General features: G+C 35.2%; 1 protein-coding gene across 1 annotated transcript; it reads right to left on the bottom strand.

Moving 5' to 3' along the window:
* Nucleotides 1-533: 533 nt before the first annotated feature.
* LOC131066704 (glutathione S-transferase U20-like) lies at nucleotides 534-10,708 on the bottom strand. The gene is made up of 3 exons (XM_058001537.1): nucleotides 10,433-10,708; nucleotides 1,506-1,850; nucleotides 534-887 (listed from the first exon to the last, which is right to left on the bottom strand). The coding sequence occupies exons 1-3, from the start codon at nucleotides 10,706-10,708 to the stop codon at nucleotides 534-536; spliced, it is 975 nt and encodes a 324-aa protein (XP_057857520.1).
* Nucleotides 10,709-18,625: the final 7,917 nt, after the last annotated feature.

The following is an 18,625-nucleotide window of genomic DNA, read 5'->3' as shown; positions in this document are numbered from 1 at the left end:
TATAGGCACACGAATGAAAAATATAGATATTATTTAAAATGGGATGAATAAAATTGATAAAAAAATAACCTTAATAAGTGAATCTTAAGGGAATAAGCTATTAGAACAATTTATTTAAGTAAGATTACAACTAACAAATTAAGCCATAGAATTACATTGGTAGACCATAGGCCAATTTATTTTAAGTAAAATTATAGTTCAAATTTTCAATATATAAATTTGTACATAGATAAAATGTGATGTTAATTACTTAATATTTGTTTGGACATTGACTTATAAGATAATGATAAAACATAATACCTGAACAAGGTTTGAACCTTGATGGAAAGAACAACACAATTACTTAACCATAACAACATGCCAATGTTGGCATAATATTAATGTTATGAACTATAGATTATGTAGTAAATATAAGAGATTATGATCTTTAAATTAATTGTACAATTGTATATAAAGAATACCACTTGCACAAATATGAATATAAAAAGATAGATCATTTATTTTTGATTATTATAATATCTCAATGTAAATTTCTAAATCTCACCTAATATATTTTTTCTAATTTCAGTTGCAATTGCCAACACTTTTTCATGGGGAGGAAGTGCCTTTTTTACACTTTCCCTTTCGAAACATCTCTTCTTCCATGTCGAAATATTTGAGAATGTATCCTCCAAATGAATCGTAAACTTTCCCAAGCTCTCAAATGCATCAAACCATGAAATAATAGGTACAAACACTATATCCACCAATCCAAACCTATCTCCACCAAAGTATTTTTTTCCTTTCAACTCTCCCTCTAATATTGCTAAATTCTGTAGGAATTCATTTTTCGCTGCTTCTTGTACTTCTCCTTTGGTTCTAAATATCTCCAATCCATGAAAACAAACCTAAAATATAGTCATTGCCATATACATAAGGAAAAGATTAGCATGAGCATGAACAAAACATATTTATCTAGCACATTAAGCTTGAGCTAAATTTATTTGAAGATTTGATTACATACATATATTTTATTAGTGTATTTATTGAAAATAATCATGGGGAAACAAAGTTGAAGATAATTCAATAATCAATTGTGGGTTTTTAAGAATTTAGGTCGCACAAACTAAGCAACATATCAAGCCTAGAGAATGTCAGTCAACTATGAGTGTTTAACAATTTTTAGCCTAGAAGTCAAAGCTTAGTGTGTGTGATTGAAGCCAACCGAGAATTTAGTACTTAAAATATGTGTATTTCATTGTAGTGAGCAGTGTTCACTTGATTGAATTGTTTATGTGGTAGGATTATGAACAATAACATATATGAAGTAAATAGAAAAAAAATCTTACAAATTATGGGTTTCTCAATGATATTAGAGTTAAATAAAGACCTGTACTAAAAGATTATAGTTTAATTGATTGAGCACAATTGATGAGGGTGGTAGTATGTTACTTGATTGCACTATCCACCAACGTTCAAACTTTTAGAAATATGATATAAAAAATGAGGTCAAGATTGCGACGTACCTTTTTTTCGACAAAATCTGTCCAAAAGAGTGCAATAGCTCGGTCATATTGATGAGAGGGAAGAAAGGCAGTTTGAGGAGAGTTCCAAGCGTGGTCAATGTACTGAAGAATAATGAGATATTCTGAAATAGGCATGCCGTTATGGATGAGAACAGGTATCTTCTTGTGTAAAGGATTCATTTGCAGCAACATGGGACTCTTATTCCGCAGATTTTCCTCCACATACTCATAACTGATGCCCTTTTCTTCAAGCCCAATCATAACTCGCATGCCATAGAGACTGAACCAAGCTGTTAAAAGCTTAACATCTTCTCTATCTTCTTTCAACCTATCCACGCTTAAGCTCTATAATGAAAATAACGCTTGTATGTTGTAAGCCGTTTAGTTACAACATACAATGACGTGCTTCTTCCTGCAACGTCATTGCTGGCGTCATTGTTGGCGTCCCATTGGACTGTATTGGTCTGATTTGACTCTCATGGTTCACAAAAATAGGAGATCTTGTTTCTCACTCACATTTATTTGTTGGATAGAAATGGGTTTGGATTTAAGTGAGCTTGGTCTTTGTTTTTTTTTCCTTGTTAATATAAAAATAGTGTGAACGCATTGTTCCTCTGCAATTTCTAAGTCATAAGGTGAGCCTCTTATAATATGAACCTAGCATGTTATAATATGAACTTTTTGGACGGACCAAAAGTTTTTCTAACATTTTTTATATTCACCCCTGATTAAATTGAGTTGTCTATTTATTTAGGTGCACAAAGTGAGGTATTTGCCAACAACAATGATATTTAACATTCATGAACTTTATCTGACATCTTCTTTTCTATATAAAATTTTGTTTCTTCCTGTGATGTCATTGCTCACATCATTGTTGGCATTTGACTTGAGCTTCTTATCAGTCCGTGTGTGAGCAGAATTGTCAATGCAGCTGCTAAGTTTTATTCCATGTTATTGAATTTCTAAGTTTTTCGATTTGATTGTACAAACAATTTTTAAAAAAAATTAGAGATTAAATGAGTTTTAAGTAATCGATGTTATTTAAATTTGAAAATTTTCAGATTTGATTGCATAATTTTTTAATTTTATTTTTCATATGTCCGTAATGAAGGCGGGTTGCTGTCAATTTGTTTTTCTCCTAATCAATCTTCCTCTAGTAGCTCTATGTTCATGCTCAATTTGCAAGCTAAATATGGATTTGGTATTAGATTTTTTTTCAAATTATTTATATTCTGAGAACATTCTGATATTTTCAAACTTAAAACACATTTGGATTTTCTATTACTGTTTTGTTTTCAATTCAACTATCTAAATTTAATGTTTATTTATATTAGATTTAACGTTTAATATTTTATACTAGTATTTTAAGGAGGTGTGATAATTAATCAATAAAAAAATATAATTTTTAAAATTTCAGATCACACACTCTCTGATCTACTATCTTGATGATAGATCATAGAGTGTTATCCAAAACATTGATGAAAAAGTCCAACAAAATGAAATTACGTAAAATTTATCATATATAAATAAATAAAAATTATTATTATAAAATTATACTTTTTATTATATTATTAATATTTTTATGAATTATTTAAAATAATAATATAGTATAATTAACAGATCAATATAATATACTTTTTATATATTATCTATTATTTGAATTAATAGATCAATATATACAAATGTGATTCTTGTATTGCAAAAATATTGCATTCTTTGTTGAATAGCTTTACATTTATAAACCTTGTGAACAAATGTCGTCAACTAGTATTGTCACTTCTATAATATTCAAATCTAACTCACCTCTATTGCGTATGTCATTCATATTCCACACATTGTCCAAATTTGACTCACCTCTACTATGCCCAAATTATTAATATATGCACACTCACAATTTGCATTAATTTATTTCATGCTACCTTTATGTTTGTTTTTATATTGTTTCTTTTGATTTCTTTTGATTTCTTTCATTCTTTCATTGTATTGTATTTATTAAAAAATAGGTTCTAGTGCAAGCATTATGTTAGGAAAATGCATGTTTTACATCTTACATAATATTATAATATAATTTAATATTGTTTGGGGTGCATTTAAAGGATATAGGGATGGCTGCATCACGTGGGATTAACACTCTTGGAGTACTTTAAATGTGTTGTATGTAACATTGTGATAAATATTTAATGTGGGGCTGCACATTGAAAGAATATTTAATATTAGGAAAACTTAGTACCAGCAATTAAATATGGGGATTAATGGTTTTGTAAGCTCATGGTATTAGTCACATGGTTTTTATGTAGTACCACTTAATGGTTTTGTGCAAGCTTATGTATATAAAAGAATGAACATGGGTAGTTGTCTGAGGTTGACTAATTTGTCTAAGGCATTGTTTTGAGAATCTCTTGGTTGTACTTGTGAGGATTTGAAGCTTGGAATGGGATGTGTGGTTACATACTTGTTTACATGCAGTGCATGTAGAGAACTTGTTGTTTCTAAAATGTTCATGGAGACTTTAAAGATGTTGTAATAATTTTATTGCTGAATAATACTTGAGTGATAGATGCTTTTGGAGGCTAAGTTTTTCCCTCTTCAAGGTTTTCCTAGGGTACATCTTTTGTCACCTTTGATGGTATGTTGTCTAAATTCTTTAGCATATGGATTGTGAATATTTTTTTGCATAAATTTATCTATTTAGACCTTATGTGAAAATTGTCATATATGGGTAGAAATTTCCTATATGTTTATGGGGCTCTAGAGGGAGGAGTTAAACTTACTATTTGATTGGTGCAAGGTGACCTATAACCAATCGGTAGAATTACTAATAGTGATGGGAAAATTCTTGGTTCGGTGGTGTAATTGGGATAATTCAACCTCCTAATTGCCAGACTAGATTGAGAGGTTTAAGTTTTGTTATTGAAACAAGTTTCCAGGTCCAACTTTTATTGCATATTGAGCATCTAAAAAACTATTTAATTCTCACATGCATATCATTGAAATAATATCAATACTTGGTTAGTTTGAGAATATAACATGTATATGTATAAATGCAACCAAATAATTAAAAAAATTGAACCATTGAATTCACCATTCTTAATCACTTTATAATTTTACATCATATTTAAGCATTAGGTTCACAACAATAGCCATTAAGTGCATATATACATCAAAATAAAAGTACAATCATAGTCTTGATACTAGGGTTCCACCTTCATCCAAATTACATCGAGATGATAGGTGATCAAAATAAAAATAGTAAGGAATTTACGGATTTCTCAATGATATTGCAATTAAATAAAGAAATTTCATTAAAGATTTGCAGTTCACTTGACTAAACACAATTGCTAATGATATTGATTACTTCATTCATCAAGATTCAAACCCTAATAATATGATAAAACAATCTTGAAACTAAATCAGATTAATAGCTCGCATGCCATAGGGATTGACCTAAGCTGTTAGAAGCTTAACATCTTCTCTATCTTCTTTCAGGCTATCCATGCTTAAACTGTAAAATGAAAAGAATGATAAAGCTGTTTAGTTATATGGTATATTTATTTTATATTGTTTAAAATTTGTGAGTCTTTTTTTTAAATAACAATTAATTTATCAAACAGGGATACAACTTATTAAACTTTAGGCTCATCATCAGATATTTCCAGCATTATTTTTTCAGCTGCGCTGGCAATGAAGGGAGGTTGCTGTTTAGCTTTTAAAGTATGGATGTATCAATTAGTAAATTTTAATCTTGGTAAATGGTAAAATTAAGATTTATATTAGTATGTTTATCACTTTTATTCAATCAATTAAATTACTTTTTTTAATAGAAAAAAAATTATTTTCAAATAAATAATTAATTTTTTTTTATACAAGACATATTTCATGTGCTATTAATTAAAAAATGACAAAAGTTAATGAATAAATCATATTGAGTAAAATTTCAACACCATAAATATTAAAACACTCATCGTTATAGCTAGTGTATGTGATGTCTTATAGCATGAAGATTAGTGATTATAAACAAGAATATAGAAGAGACCCTCTTTGTTAAACAAATATATTTTATGATTAATTATTTAAAAATCTTGTATTAATCATTAAAGCATTCATGTAGTTGCTAGGGCAATGATCATAATTAAGAGTTCATGATAATTGTATAGGAATGTGCTTCTTCTAACAATTTACATATGGATAATAATTTTGAAGCTATTTTTTAAATGTTTAATTGAATAAACAATTCATTTTACGTCATTTATCATGACTAATTATTAAAAACATTTCTATTGTTAGAGTGTTGTTTTATCTCCTTTATCATGAGTAAACATAAAAAAATTAAAAAAATGTTCCTTTAAGAAATTACAACACTTTTGTTGTACATTCATTTTTTAAAGGACCCACCATTTCCACTAAATCTAGTTGCACACTTCATTTTCTAAGGGTGAATGGATTTTGTTGCCATGTTTATGAGAAAAACATGGTATTCATTCTTTCTCCTCATACCAAAAGTTCATCTCGGAGATCAAAAACACTATCATGCTCTCTTTTATCATTTTCAATCCAAAAAATGTCAGGGCATGTATGCACTTTGTTTGTGCTACAAGGTTATCTTGGATCAAAAGTTCTTGGTATTTATTTCCTACTTTGGGCCTATATAGGATTTCATCACCAAGGGGATGACCTAAACCCTTTTGTTATAGTGGAGAATATAATTTGCGGAGAATTGAAAGATCCTTCAATTGGTAGGACATTTCTCATTAGGAAAGTCTTGCAAGAAATTTATACCTTACAAAGTAGAAGAGGAGAATTGTGTGATACAATTTCATATTAAGCCACTAGACATACCCTCTCATTTCATAGCATTAGGCCACACATACCTTTAGAAATATTAAGAACATCACCTAGTAATCTTATGAATTGATAGGAACTTATTGGTTGTTTTTGGTTCTAATGCATTGGTAAGAAAATAGCCTTGGGAAGTTACTCACCTTGTGACCTTAGAAATGGATTTCTAGGTCATGTATGTTCTTCCTTCACACCATCAAACAATCTTGGGTGATCAAAATTAGTTAGCACACCATCATAGGCCTTATACACCATGCCTAGACAAGGCATATTGGTAAGCTTAAAATCACTTACATTCCTAGAATAATATAGGTTCTAGAAAATACTCAAAGTGGAGGAGTGTAGCTGATGGTTTAAAGCATTTTTTCTACTTATTGAATTTTTGTGTCTGTATTCCATCATACTGCTTTTATTGTGATACTTTTTAGGTTATTTAATGGCCATGCCCAACTTCAAGTCAATAGTTGATACTAGTGTTGATCTTTTGGCATTTCGTATGAATGGATCCACTAAACAAGTGGCCTCAAAAATTTGTTTCTAAATTTTTTCATGAGGTATGCCTTCTGAAAATCCCTTGGATGTGGTTTTACGCACTCTAGAATTTGATTATGCATGTCAATGGTTAGAAAAATTTATGCTTATTGGGTATTTTGTTGGGGGGCTCCCCCTTGAAAGCATGGTGGATGGGATTGGGTTTCCAAGGCATGGTCCCCTCATGGGATCCACAATGTTGGCATCCAAAACCTTACCAGAGACTTTTTTGTATTTTCCTTTGCCAAGATTAACCATGCCCAACTTATTTTTTAGAATGGCTCGTGGCATGTTAGGTCATCCTTGTTTTTCAGGCATCATTTCGAGACTTTCACGTCTTTCATTGAAAGAAGCTCTAGGTCTTGGTTTAATTTAAGTTCCAAGGCCTTCCTCTACCTTGTTGGCATTTTCTTTCTTCCATTGCTACTTCCCATGGGAAGGTTGTTTGTTGCGAACCAAACTGGTTCTATCTTGCATGACCCCCAAAAAGGGTCTGTGCTGAGGTTGACTTGTCTCGTGATCTTAAGAACATGATTGATGTATAAAGCCTCTGTGAACCTCTTTAGAGGTGAACAAATTTGAAAAAAATAGATGACGGTGATCCATAAGGGAAAGGTCACCACACTTGGAACAACATTTACCAAGCCTCAAGAACCCTCAGTTTCTCATCTGCCACCTCTAGTTTCAAACTCTTTAGAGAAGGGGAAAGAAGTATTGTTTTTAATAATTGTGAGGCCTCTGTTTGTCAATGTCAATTACTCCTCAGCTAGCCTTGGTGCTTTCAACACAAGCTAACCATTTGAATACATTTCTCTCGTAGCCCTTCAAGGCATACAAAGGAAGGCGAGATTGTTCCATAAAAATAGATGAGTGGGTTACGTAGGTTCCAACCAACCTCAACCTCTTGTAGAACCAATTTCCCTTGCTTGAGGATGATGATGGTATGCAAGAATATATTACATAAATTTTCTTTCCGAAAATGTTAGAGGTCTTTTTGACCTTGCCAAGAAGTATTTTGTGTGAGATACTTTGTATAATTCCATGAGTTGCTTTGTATGTATTGAGAGACCATATTTTGTATATAGACAATGACCATGAGTTGATTTGTATGTAATTAGAGGCCAAATTTTGTGTATAGATGGGCATGAGTTGATTTGTATGTATTGAGAGACCAAATTTTGTATATAGATGATGGCCATGAGCTGATTTGTATGTAATCAAAGGCCAAATTTTGTATATATATATGGCCATGAGCTGATTTGTATGTATTCAGAGGTCAAATTTTGTATATAGACAACCATGAGATGATTTGTATGTATTCAGAGGCCAAATTTTGTAGATAGATGACCATGAGATGATTCGTATGTATTTAGAGACCAACTTTTGTATATAAATGTCCATGAGCTAATTTGTACCTATTTAGGGGCCAAATTTTGTATATATAAACAACCAAATGATTATAAATGCATAAATGAAATTTTGTGATAAATTTTGTATCTATGATTTTACTTGAAATTAATGCACTATACTTTGTTAATGTGTAGTTCATGCATTGTTATTTTCCAAATATGAATTTCATGTATTATTATTCTACATTGTTATTTTGCAAATGTGTAATTCATGCATTATTCTTTTGTTAATGTGCAAGGAGATGCACCACGATGGTAGGTTGCTAAATGTTCAGGTGACATGGGGACTTGACAAGGACCATGCCTAGCATAAAAATTCCCACCCGAACATGCTCACACTAACGGTTCATGGATATGACAAACAAAATAAGATTTACCCTATCTTGCAACTTTGCGTTGCACGTGATTGACGATATTTGCATCAACAGAAAAATCATTGCCTTAAGAAAATGGCTTTGCCTCTTCAAAATCCGAGATAGGTTATTGTAGAGGGGCGTAACATGACCTTGTGGGTTCAAACAGATCACTTGTACATGCCCCAAATTATTAGAAAATACCCATCAAAGTTCAACATTTTTTTGAACTTAGGGCACTTAAGAGATGACACTGTGATGGTAGGGCGTCGAATGTTTGGGCGACCCAACCAGGACCACTGCTAGCATAAAAATTCCCACTCAGACATGCTCACGTTGATGGTTCATGGATATGACAAACAAAATGAGATTTACCCTATCTTGCAACTTTGCATTGCACACGACTGACAATATTTGCATCAACAGGAAAATCGTTGCCCTAAGAAAATGGATTTAATTCTTCAAAATATTAGATAGGCTATTGTAGAGGGGCCTAAAATGACCTTGTGGGTTCAAACATATCATTTGTACATGCCTTGGATTGTAAGAAACAACTTGTTAAAGCTTGACAATTTTTTGAACTAAGGGCACTCAAGAGATGGCGTTGCGACAATAGGGCGTTGAATGTTCGGGAAACCTAGGGACCCAACCAAGAACTTTCCTAACATTAAAATGCCTACCCAGATACGATCGTGCTAACGGTTCATGGATACAAAAAATAGAATGAGATTTACCCTATCTTGCAGCTTTGCATTGCATGCGACTAACAACATTTGCATCAACAGAAAAATCGATGCCTTGAGAAAATGGATTTGCCTCTTCAAAATATGCGATGAGGGGCCTAATGTGACCTTGTGGGTTCAAACGGATCACTCGCATGTGCCCCAAATTTTGAGGAACAACCCATCAAATTTTGACAATTTTTGAACTTAGGGAACTCAAGAGATGGCGTCGCGACGGTAGGGCGTCGAATGTTCAGGTGTTCTAGGGACCCAACTAGGACCATGCCTAGCATAAAAATGCCCACCTGGACATGCTTGTGCTAACATTTTATGGATACAAGAAACATAATGATGTTTACCCTATCTTGCAAATTTGCATTACACGTGACTAACAATATTTTCTTTAAAAGAAAAATTGTTTCCCTAAGAAAATAGCTTTGCCTCTTCAAAATATGAGATAGGTTATTGTACAGGGGCCTAATGTGACCCTGTGGGTTCAAACAAATCACTTGTACGTGCCCCGGATTCCAAGAAACAACACGTCAAAGTTTGACAATTTTTTGAACTTAGGACACTCAAGAGATGGCACCACGACGACAGGGCGCTGAATATTCGAGCGACCTGGGGACCCAACCAAGACCATTCCTAGCATAAATATGCCAACCCATACATTCTCATGGTAACGGTTCATGGATACGACAAATAAAATGAGATTTACCCTGTCTTGCAACTTTGCATTGCAACTATTGACAACTTTTGACAACTAGTGACAACTTTTCACAACTATTGACAACTTTTTACAACTAGTGACAACTTTTCACAACTATTGACAACTTTTGACAACTATTCACAACTTTTCACAACTATTGACAACTTCTGACAACTGCTGATAATTGTTGACAACTTTTAATAGCCTAAGTACAACTTTTGAACTCAACAATCATAAAATTTCAACATCAATATCCTGTATCAACAATTTGAGTAACTACCGATGGCTCCTTATCTTTCTTTTCTTCCTGTCCCTAAACCTGTTCATGTTGCTAAGACATTTCAACATCAATATCCTGTACATTTACATTGTCAGGAGCACCAACATCATCATTATTACCGGTATCATCATCATCATCATGGATAATCTCAGGTTCAGTTTGTGTGTTCATTGGTTGATTATCCAACACAATTTCATTAGGCTTAAAATCAGGTATTTTAACACCTTTCGGAAGATCTTCAGCCTCGAACCTCTCTGGTTCATCTTCCTCAACTTCTTCCTCTTCATCCAGAATCAGACCGAGTACCTTTTTCAAAATTTGTTCAGTCTCCTCATGGACTAATTGGGTCTCGCTAATTAACATTCTTGTCAACCTTTTCTTCGACCTAAAAGATGACTTTCCTTAGCAATAATTTCATCTAGCTCTTCCTCAGTAGCTTTAGGTTGCAAGTTTTTTAGAAAATATTTAATGTATTCTCTATCTTGTTTCATGGATGCCTGCCATCTAGCATCGATTATATTATACAATGAATTTGGAATTTTCCCTTGCAATTCAATTAGGGCCTTGTTGTATTTATTCATCCTGTAAACAATTGCATCTTCTATCACCCTTTGCTCATCTTTACCAAAATTATTAAAGAGTTTCTTCACACTAGTCAATATACCATACTCTTTAATGTTTATTATTAAATTTTCAAGAGGTGTATGCTTGATTATCGGTTTCTTTGGAGATTTCATAGTTGGAGTACCAACACCCTTTGACCTTTTGCCACTGGCCCTTAGGGATTTCTTCTCTCTTTCGGACTCAGTCTCTTCTTCATCTACATCTACCGGTTTATGTGCTTGTTGCTTTTTCCTTTTACTGACCTTAACCGGTGTAGTAGGAGGTTCAACAATTTTACTTTTTCTCTAGAATTGAATCTTCGAAGGTTTCTCCTTGTTTGTTTCTACTGGTTTTTCCTTTTTAATAGCTGCTGATTTTTCTTTCCCTGCAACCTTCTCCTTTCCAGCTCTTGTCTTTACACTGGTGGGAGTACCAGTTGGTCCACTTGATGTTCCGACCTATTGAGTAGCATGCTTTGCTCTTGCTTCAACAATGGCTTCCTTTGTGAATCCTGCTTGCTCTGCAAATGCTTCAACTTCTTTTCTTACTTTCTTTGCAATTACTGGTCACATGAAGTTCAGAGTGCACTCGAAGGGATTTCTCCTTGTAAGTGCCAAACGGTTCTGCAGTTGTATCTACCTGTTGGGCAATAAAATGATCATCATATGCAATCATAAGATCTTTGTCTACTTCATAGCCCATGGGCATTATCCATGTAGTCTGAGGCACAACTGCCTCCATCATGCAAGTATCTGTATCAACGATAAAGAAAATTGTGCTTTCATACCGGTTGACAACCTCTACCGGTATCCTTTCCCTTGCATGCATTTTCTTTTGAAAGTCTTTAAAATATCCCCATGCAATTTGTCCAAAATCATTACCAAGCATTCTAATGTTGTACTTCATTTGCATCAATGTAGGAGTGTCATCTATCCATTGGATATCACCAATGTCAGGGAAACATTTATGAAAATAAAAGAATAGACCTAGAATTAATTGACCAAATTTAAGCCTTAACCTCTTATCCTTCTTGATGGATTCCAAGTTCATCACAAGTTGACTCCTCAATGCCTCTGACAAGTCATAGTCAACATCTTCTTTGATCATCCGGTGGGTAGTGTGGATAGCAACAACATGGATTTTGTTCATCCTGCTAGAGTAATAGATCCGGTAACCGATCACCATAGAAGCATACTTTACTGTCAGATCATTGATATTATTCACCATCATTTCTCTTGCATCCTATTTAGATCCTGTTAAATTTTCTACATCATTCTTAGGAATGGATCTCAAAACTGGAATCTCACCGGTGGCACAAAATCCGGTGACCTCATGAATAACTTCCTTAGAAATTTTATGTGGTTGGTCGAGCCACATAAACTGGTCATGAATCCCGCTAAGCACATATCTCACAAGTTCACCATCAAAATCATTAATGAAATTTAGGGCATGGTGAAACCATTTCTCGGTAACCCTTTTGAATTGGTCCTCAAAAAATACCATTCTTATTACACAATGGTTTATATTGATAAAAAATAGCAGCAACACCAAGGTCCTCTAGTTTGTAATGATAGAAAGATCTAATATCTTCAACATGTAGGACACCATAAGGAATTCTAGATAGGGCTCCGACGGGATCAATTTCCTCAGACTTAAACAGGTGCCTCTTAAATTTAGGATGAGGTCTATTGGTAACATCAACTAAATGAGGGGTGTCCATCTTCAGTGATTTCAGAAAGATAAGTAGATGATAAGATATCTGGATAAATACCTTTTAGCGCTTCTACACTAGGGTTCCAAACACCAGCAAAGCTTTCTCACCGATTCCCGATCACAAGACACACCAAATCAATTCAAATCTCTATCAAACAAGTTAGATGTTGCAAACACAAGCTCCACTCTGCTCGCTCTCCATGTGCTCACAAGTATGCAATGTGACAAATAACATTCAAAAAGTTCCTTTTATTTTCCCATTATCTACCGCATCAAATTCCATTACTAGTAAAACCCAAAAATGTCTTATAACACATTACCGGTTCACATAAAACATCACAAAATCACTTCTTAATATCATAATACATCAAAGTATGTAGATTCAACATACCTCATGGTCCTTCAGGGGGTTCTGAAATAGATCTAACATTAAGTTCCCCCGAAGATTTTTAACAACTTAGTTTGCCGGTGAAGGGTTGTCCATATTAGGTGAAGAAATAGGATCTTCAAATGGTTTGACTTCAGTTTTCTCATCATCCTTCTTTTTCCAGATTTTGTTCATTTCAGCTCTAGTCTCCTCCACATCAGCTTTCATCTTCCCTTTTTGGTTAGCAGATTGATTCACCGGTTGGTTCACCTTTTCTCTGCAAAACTTTGCAATATGTCCCAGTTTATGAAAATGATAACAAGCCATACTAGATGCTCTCTAAGGTATAGCATTGCCTCTACTAGTCCTTCTTCTGCAGTTCATAGCTACATGACCATAGTTATGATAGACTGTGCAAACCATATTCATCCTCTTTCCCATCTCATAGGGACTAGAACGGTTAGCATAGGGTCTTTGCCAGTTAGGACTTCTCCGATCATTGAAGGTTCTTTGCCAACCACCACCAAATCTCTGACTCATGTGAGGAGTAGGATTATTTTCTCCATACCTGAACTCAACAACTCTATGTCCATGCATGTTGCAAGTGAAACAATAACCATTAAAGGTTCTAGGCTTATATCCTTGATAAGCATTGAGTCTATAACCATTAGAAACATCAGATCTGCTTCTACAAACATTAGTAGTTTGTCCTGTTTTATGACAATTGAAACAAACAGGCTTATAGGATTTCTGACCGGTGGGTTTTTGAATCTTAGGAGCAAGTTTACCTTCATGCCTGTTGTCCTTAGTACCAAAAGACTCACCTTTCTTAAATGTATTGTAGCCCAATCCAGTTGTATCACCATTCATCCTTTGAGATTGGATATGTTCATAAAGCATGGTAGAACTTTTGTTAAACTTTGCAAGCTTCTCATTAGCATCAGCAAGTTCTTTTGTAAGGTCTTCATTCCTTTTTATGAGAGTATGTCTAAGAGACATTGCCATATCCATTTCTACCTTTATCTCTTCTTTTTATTCTTTTTCGTCATGCAAGTGTGCATATAGAGTGCCATTTTCCCGATTTATCTTGAATATCTCATGTTCTTTCTCTTTGATTTTGTCTTTTGCTGCCCTCTTTGCTTCAAGTTCTTGACTCATCTGGATAGTTAGGGCTGTAAGGAAAGCAGTGCACGGAAAACACTCTCCTAACGTCAATTCTAAGGGGATTTGCAAGCAAGGAAGTATTTTAATTTCAATTTGTAGTACATTAAGATAAACACAGACAGAAGATTAAGATTAACCAAACAAAATAGTACCAGAGAAAGAAATTAGATATACGTGGTAAAACCCTTACGGGTAAAAAACCCATCACCAAAAAGAGATCCCTTTATTCAGGAAACAACACGGTTATAATAAAGTACTCAGATCCTCTTTTATGGACTCTGTTCTCAGAACTCTGCTATAACATCATGCCAAACATACAAGACTACAAACATGCCAAAACTACAACAACGTAGCCTCTCTGCATCCCTTCGTAGTCACTCTATTCTGCCCTGATCAACCATCGTTCAACCTCACACTCTGCTCGCACTCAACCACAGTTCAACCTATGTCACATTTCGGTTACATTTCTGGCAACATATATATAAGCCAAGATTACAATGTATCAGTTAAGCATAACTGTCATGGAAACCAATGGTCTTCCATCCATCCAACTGCATTTCAGTTTCCTCTAGCCACTCTGATAGTTAGTCGCTTCAACCATCAGGAAGTCTAACCATTGAGCGACTGCCAGTTGGTTCATGAACTCGTGGGAACCAAATATCCCACATTCATCCGGAAGTCGGGTTGATTCGTATTCATATATACCGACGCGACTATCTTCAGTGTCTGAGTGTTCACCTTTTTGGATCTCGGTTCGATCTCACATCCGTAGTCGGTCTCTACTCCATCAGCCATCAGTATAGATTTCAATCGGTAGAGCCAATCACCCGAAGATACTTGATCACCAAAGGTGACTCCATCAGGTCATCAGCAAAACACATGAAATGTTATCCTGATCTCCGATAACCAAGAGCAGACCTCATCCGCTCATCGGAACCAACACTGCGATGTTACCCCGATCTGCATTGTTATCCTGATAACCTAAGGTGGTCTCATCAGGTGATCGGCTCATGCCCAAAACTGCTATCCCGATAAGTGAAGCACTCCGAAGCAAAACAAAGCGGACTCATCGGGACTTCAGCGTAGCCTTCATCACGTCGACCCGATTGCCGATATCAACCCAATTGCTGAAGGCGACTTCATCGGGTATCGACGTAGCTTCAAACCGGAACCCCTAATAGCCAATGACGACCCGGACCACCCAAGACAAAACCATCGGGTATCGGCATAACATTGAACAGGAACCTCCGATGATCGATGCCAACTCGATCACCTAAGGCGACTCGATCGGGTATCAGTATAATGCTCATGCAGTCCTTTCGATAGCCAAAGTTACCCCAATGACCGAAGTCGACTTCGTCGGGTCATTGAGATGACTTCAAACCTGCTATGCCGATATGCGAAACGTTCCAACTGGAAGACAACCAAACCATTGGGACTTTGGTGTAGAAAATAACCACTTCTCCCGATAGCTGATACTAAACCCGAGAAGTTGAGTTCATCGGCCAGAGTTGTCTCGATAGAAATAAAAACATCAGCCTAAGTCACACCGATCAGAAAGTGTTCAACAACCAAGATGGTAACAAGGTAATGCTTTGCTGGTCCATCGGTGTAGGCTACTCCGATCAACCCAAACATGGTTAGGAGAATCTGAGGCATATTCCCAACAAGGGATTCTAGCTCTCTCCTCAAGTTAGTCTTCTCATCATTTAGTTTCTGCACCTCATGAACCAATGCACCTATATTTGCTTCATCAAAAGAACTTCTCTCAGAAACCTCTAACAATTGTTCGGTTAGCTCTCTTCTCTTAGCAAGTGAAGTTTTATACATGCCTCTCAATCTTTCTATGGCATCCTCAGTTTCTGCAAGTTTGTGAGACATCTCTCTATAACGCATATCCCCCATGTCTGCCTTAGGAGTCCTTCTCAAGCGGTTAAGCCTCAAAGAAGGTTTTCTCTGATACCAATTGATAAACTTATAAGGCCCTAAGAGGGGGGGGGGTGAATCAATGCAAGAAAAAGCAATATGAATCTGATCATCGACTTAAACAACTTAAAAATGAATAAGGATAAGAGGAATATCACCACATAAGCTAATGCCCAATAAAACAAATTCCACATAATACAAGAGATTTATACGTGGAAACCCAAAAGGGAAAAACCACGGTGGGAGTTAATACCCACAAGATTCACTATCTGTAGGATACAAATCTTGATCGGTTAAGGTCTTACAAACATGCCCTGGTAGAAGCAGACCCGGTTAGGAGTCACCCGGTTAAGGGATTTAAATGATTAGCCTTGTTAGGAGCTTTGACCTATTAGGATCAACCTTGCAAGAGGATTTAACACTCTAATATAGAGCTACCCGATTAAGTGATTTACAATGTAAGGTCTGTTAGGAAGTACTCGGTTAGGGGATTTTACTGCTGTAACTGTTAGGGTAACAACAGTTCAAATGATCTTCATATAACACCTCTGTGTCTGATAAGATCCGATTCAGATCCTCAAAACATCAATAATACATCAATACAGAGCTTCACTAATCACCGCACAATCACAATCTCAATATTCTCCTTCGATCTTATATCTATCTCATAACTCATCACACTTTTTACAGACATCAACTAAGTCGGCTACAACCTTGGAACAATTTCCTAGGTTCAATGAATCTAGACAAAATAATATTACACGCCAAACCTATGTCGGCCACCGACATAACAAGTCAAAACCTGTGCCGTTTTACCGATTTAAGTGACTTTCTCACTACCAGTTAAGTGTTCATCAAAATACCTGCTCTGTACATCAAATATCGCTTGTCTGGTTTAATCTGCCAATGCAGTCATGAACATAGCTCCAAATACCTGTCTCCATCACTCCTGTAAAACCACATCATTCAACTCTTCATCAATCACCTGTACTGGTTGCATGAATGCAACTTTTTCTTTGTTTATTGGTTAAGAACCTATTTGCCGGATCACTGGCAAACTGTCATCTGTACCGGTTATACCTTACCGATTGGCTTCCAAGACTTATATGACCACAAAAATATTGTTGCCATCAATGAAAATACAAGACTTAGTCATCAAACATGAATCTCAATCTCTTCATCACATTCACCAATCAATCATTTACCAGTTGCATATCACAACAGTCTTTACCTATTCAGTCAAATGCCATTAGGGTCAAAAAAATATTATAATCAGAAAAATCCATATAGGGTTTTATTACTAAAAACACCAAGTATGTGTTACTATTCTTATTAGTAATGCATACGCAGTTTTTTTTAATAATAAAACCTCGTACACATTATATGATTCAAATTTTCCTAACCATAACACATATGGGTTATTTTTTTTCAAATAACCTGACACGTTACATTCATTTTTGGTTTTTTTTTGGAGGGTGTCTGATTTTTTGTTCACCATCTTGGTGCACTTACCCATGTCGGGGATGCAATCTCATCATACACCAAATTTCTTTTCATATAGTGTACATGGTAGGGTTGTTTCCTTGACATACACCATATATATGCGTTTTCCATAGACTAATTTGCAAATCTTATCATTTGGTGGATGTTGGGGCCGTAACCCCAACATAAACCCAACTCTTACCAAATGGTATATGTTGGGATCATGATCTTGACATATGGTAAAACCTTTAAAAAATCGTTATTGCTTGGTGCAAGGTGGGTTTAGGACCCTGGCGTACACCAAATACTTCCACTGTGGTGTAGGTCAGAGCTGTAACGCCGCCCTACACCAGTAGATATACACATTAAGTATTGTGTTTGGTGTACATGTTGGGGCCGTAACCCTAACATGCACTGAGTCCTTCCAAAATGGTGTAGGTCGGGTTTAAGATCCCGCTATACACCAAAACCTAAACCATTTTGTTATTTCCTATGTGGTGCCTATCGGATTCGTAAACTCAATCTTCACCACTTTGTTTTGTATGATCCTTCATAGGTGTAAATTGGGTTTACGAACTTAACTTACACCAATATGACTTGTAATTATTTTAGAATGCAAATCAGACTTATGAGTCCAAAATGCACTTCTTTAAACCACACCTATGTTAGGTGTAAATTGGGTTTGTAAACCCGATTTGCACCTAGTGCACACACATGTAAATTGGGGTTACAAACCCAATTTACAATCAAAGGCATTTGGTTTTGTCAACGAGTTAGGGTTTTTGAAACCCTAATAAGGTGATTCTGATGAGATAAACATGGTGGTTATCTTTTTCAAATGTTGCGGTTGTAATTACAATCAAATGACAGAGCCATCACCAAGTAAAAGGGATATGAAGTTCAAGAAACAAGACCCTCATCTAGTCTTCCTGTCTTCATCTATATCATCTAATATTGATAATATTAGGGATACATAGATAGGACACATAGATGTTGAAGAATTCCTAAAGAGAGTAAAAGAGACA

This window comes from Cryptomeria japonica, chromosome 9 (assembly GCF_030272615.1).
Source record: "Cryptomeria japonica chromosome 9, Sugi_1.0, whole genome shotgun sequence".
In the NCBI taxonomy this organism is placed as follows: Eukaryota; Viridiplantae; Streptophyta; class Pinopsida; order Cupressales; family Cupressaceae; genus Cryptomeria; species Cryptomeria japonica.
This window is presented reverse-complemented; position numbering and strand designations above follow the sequence as displayed.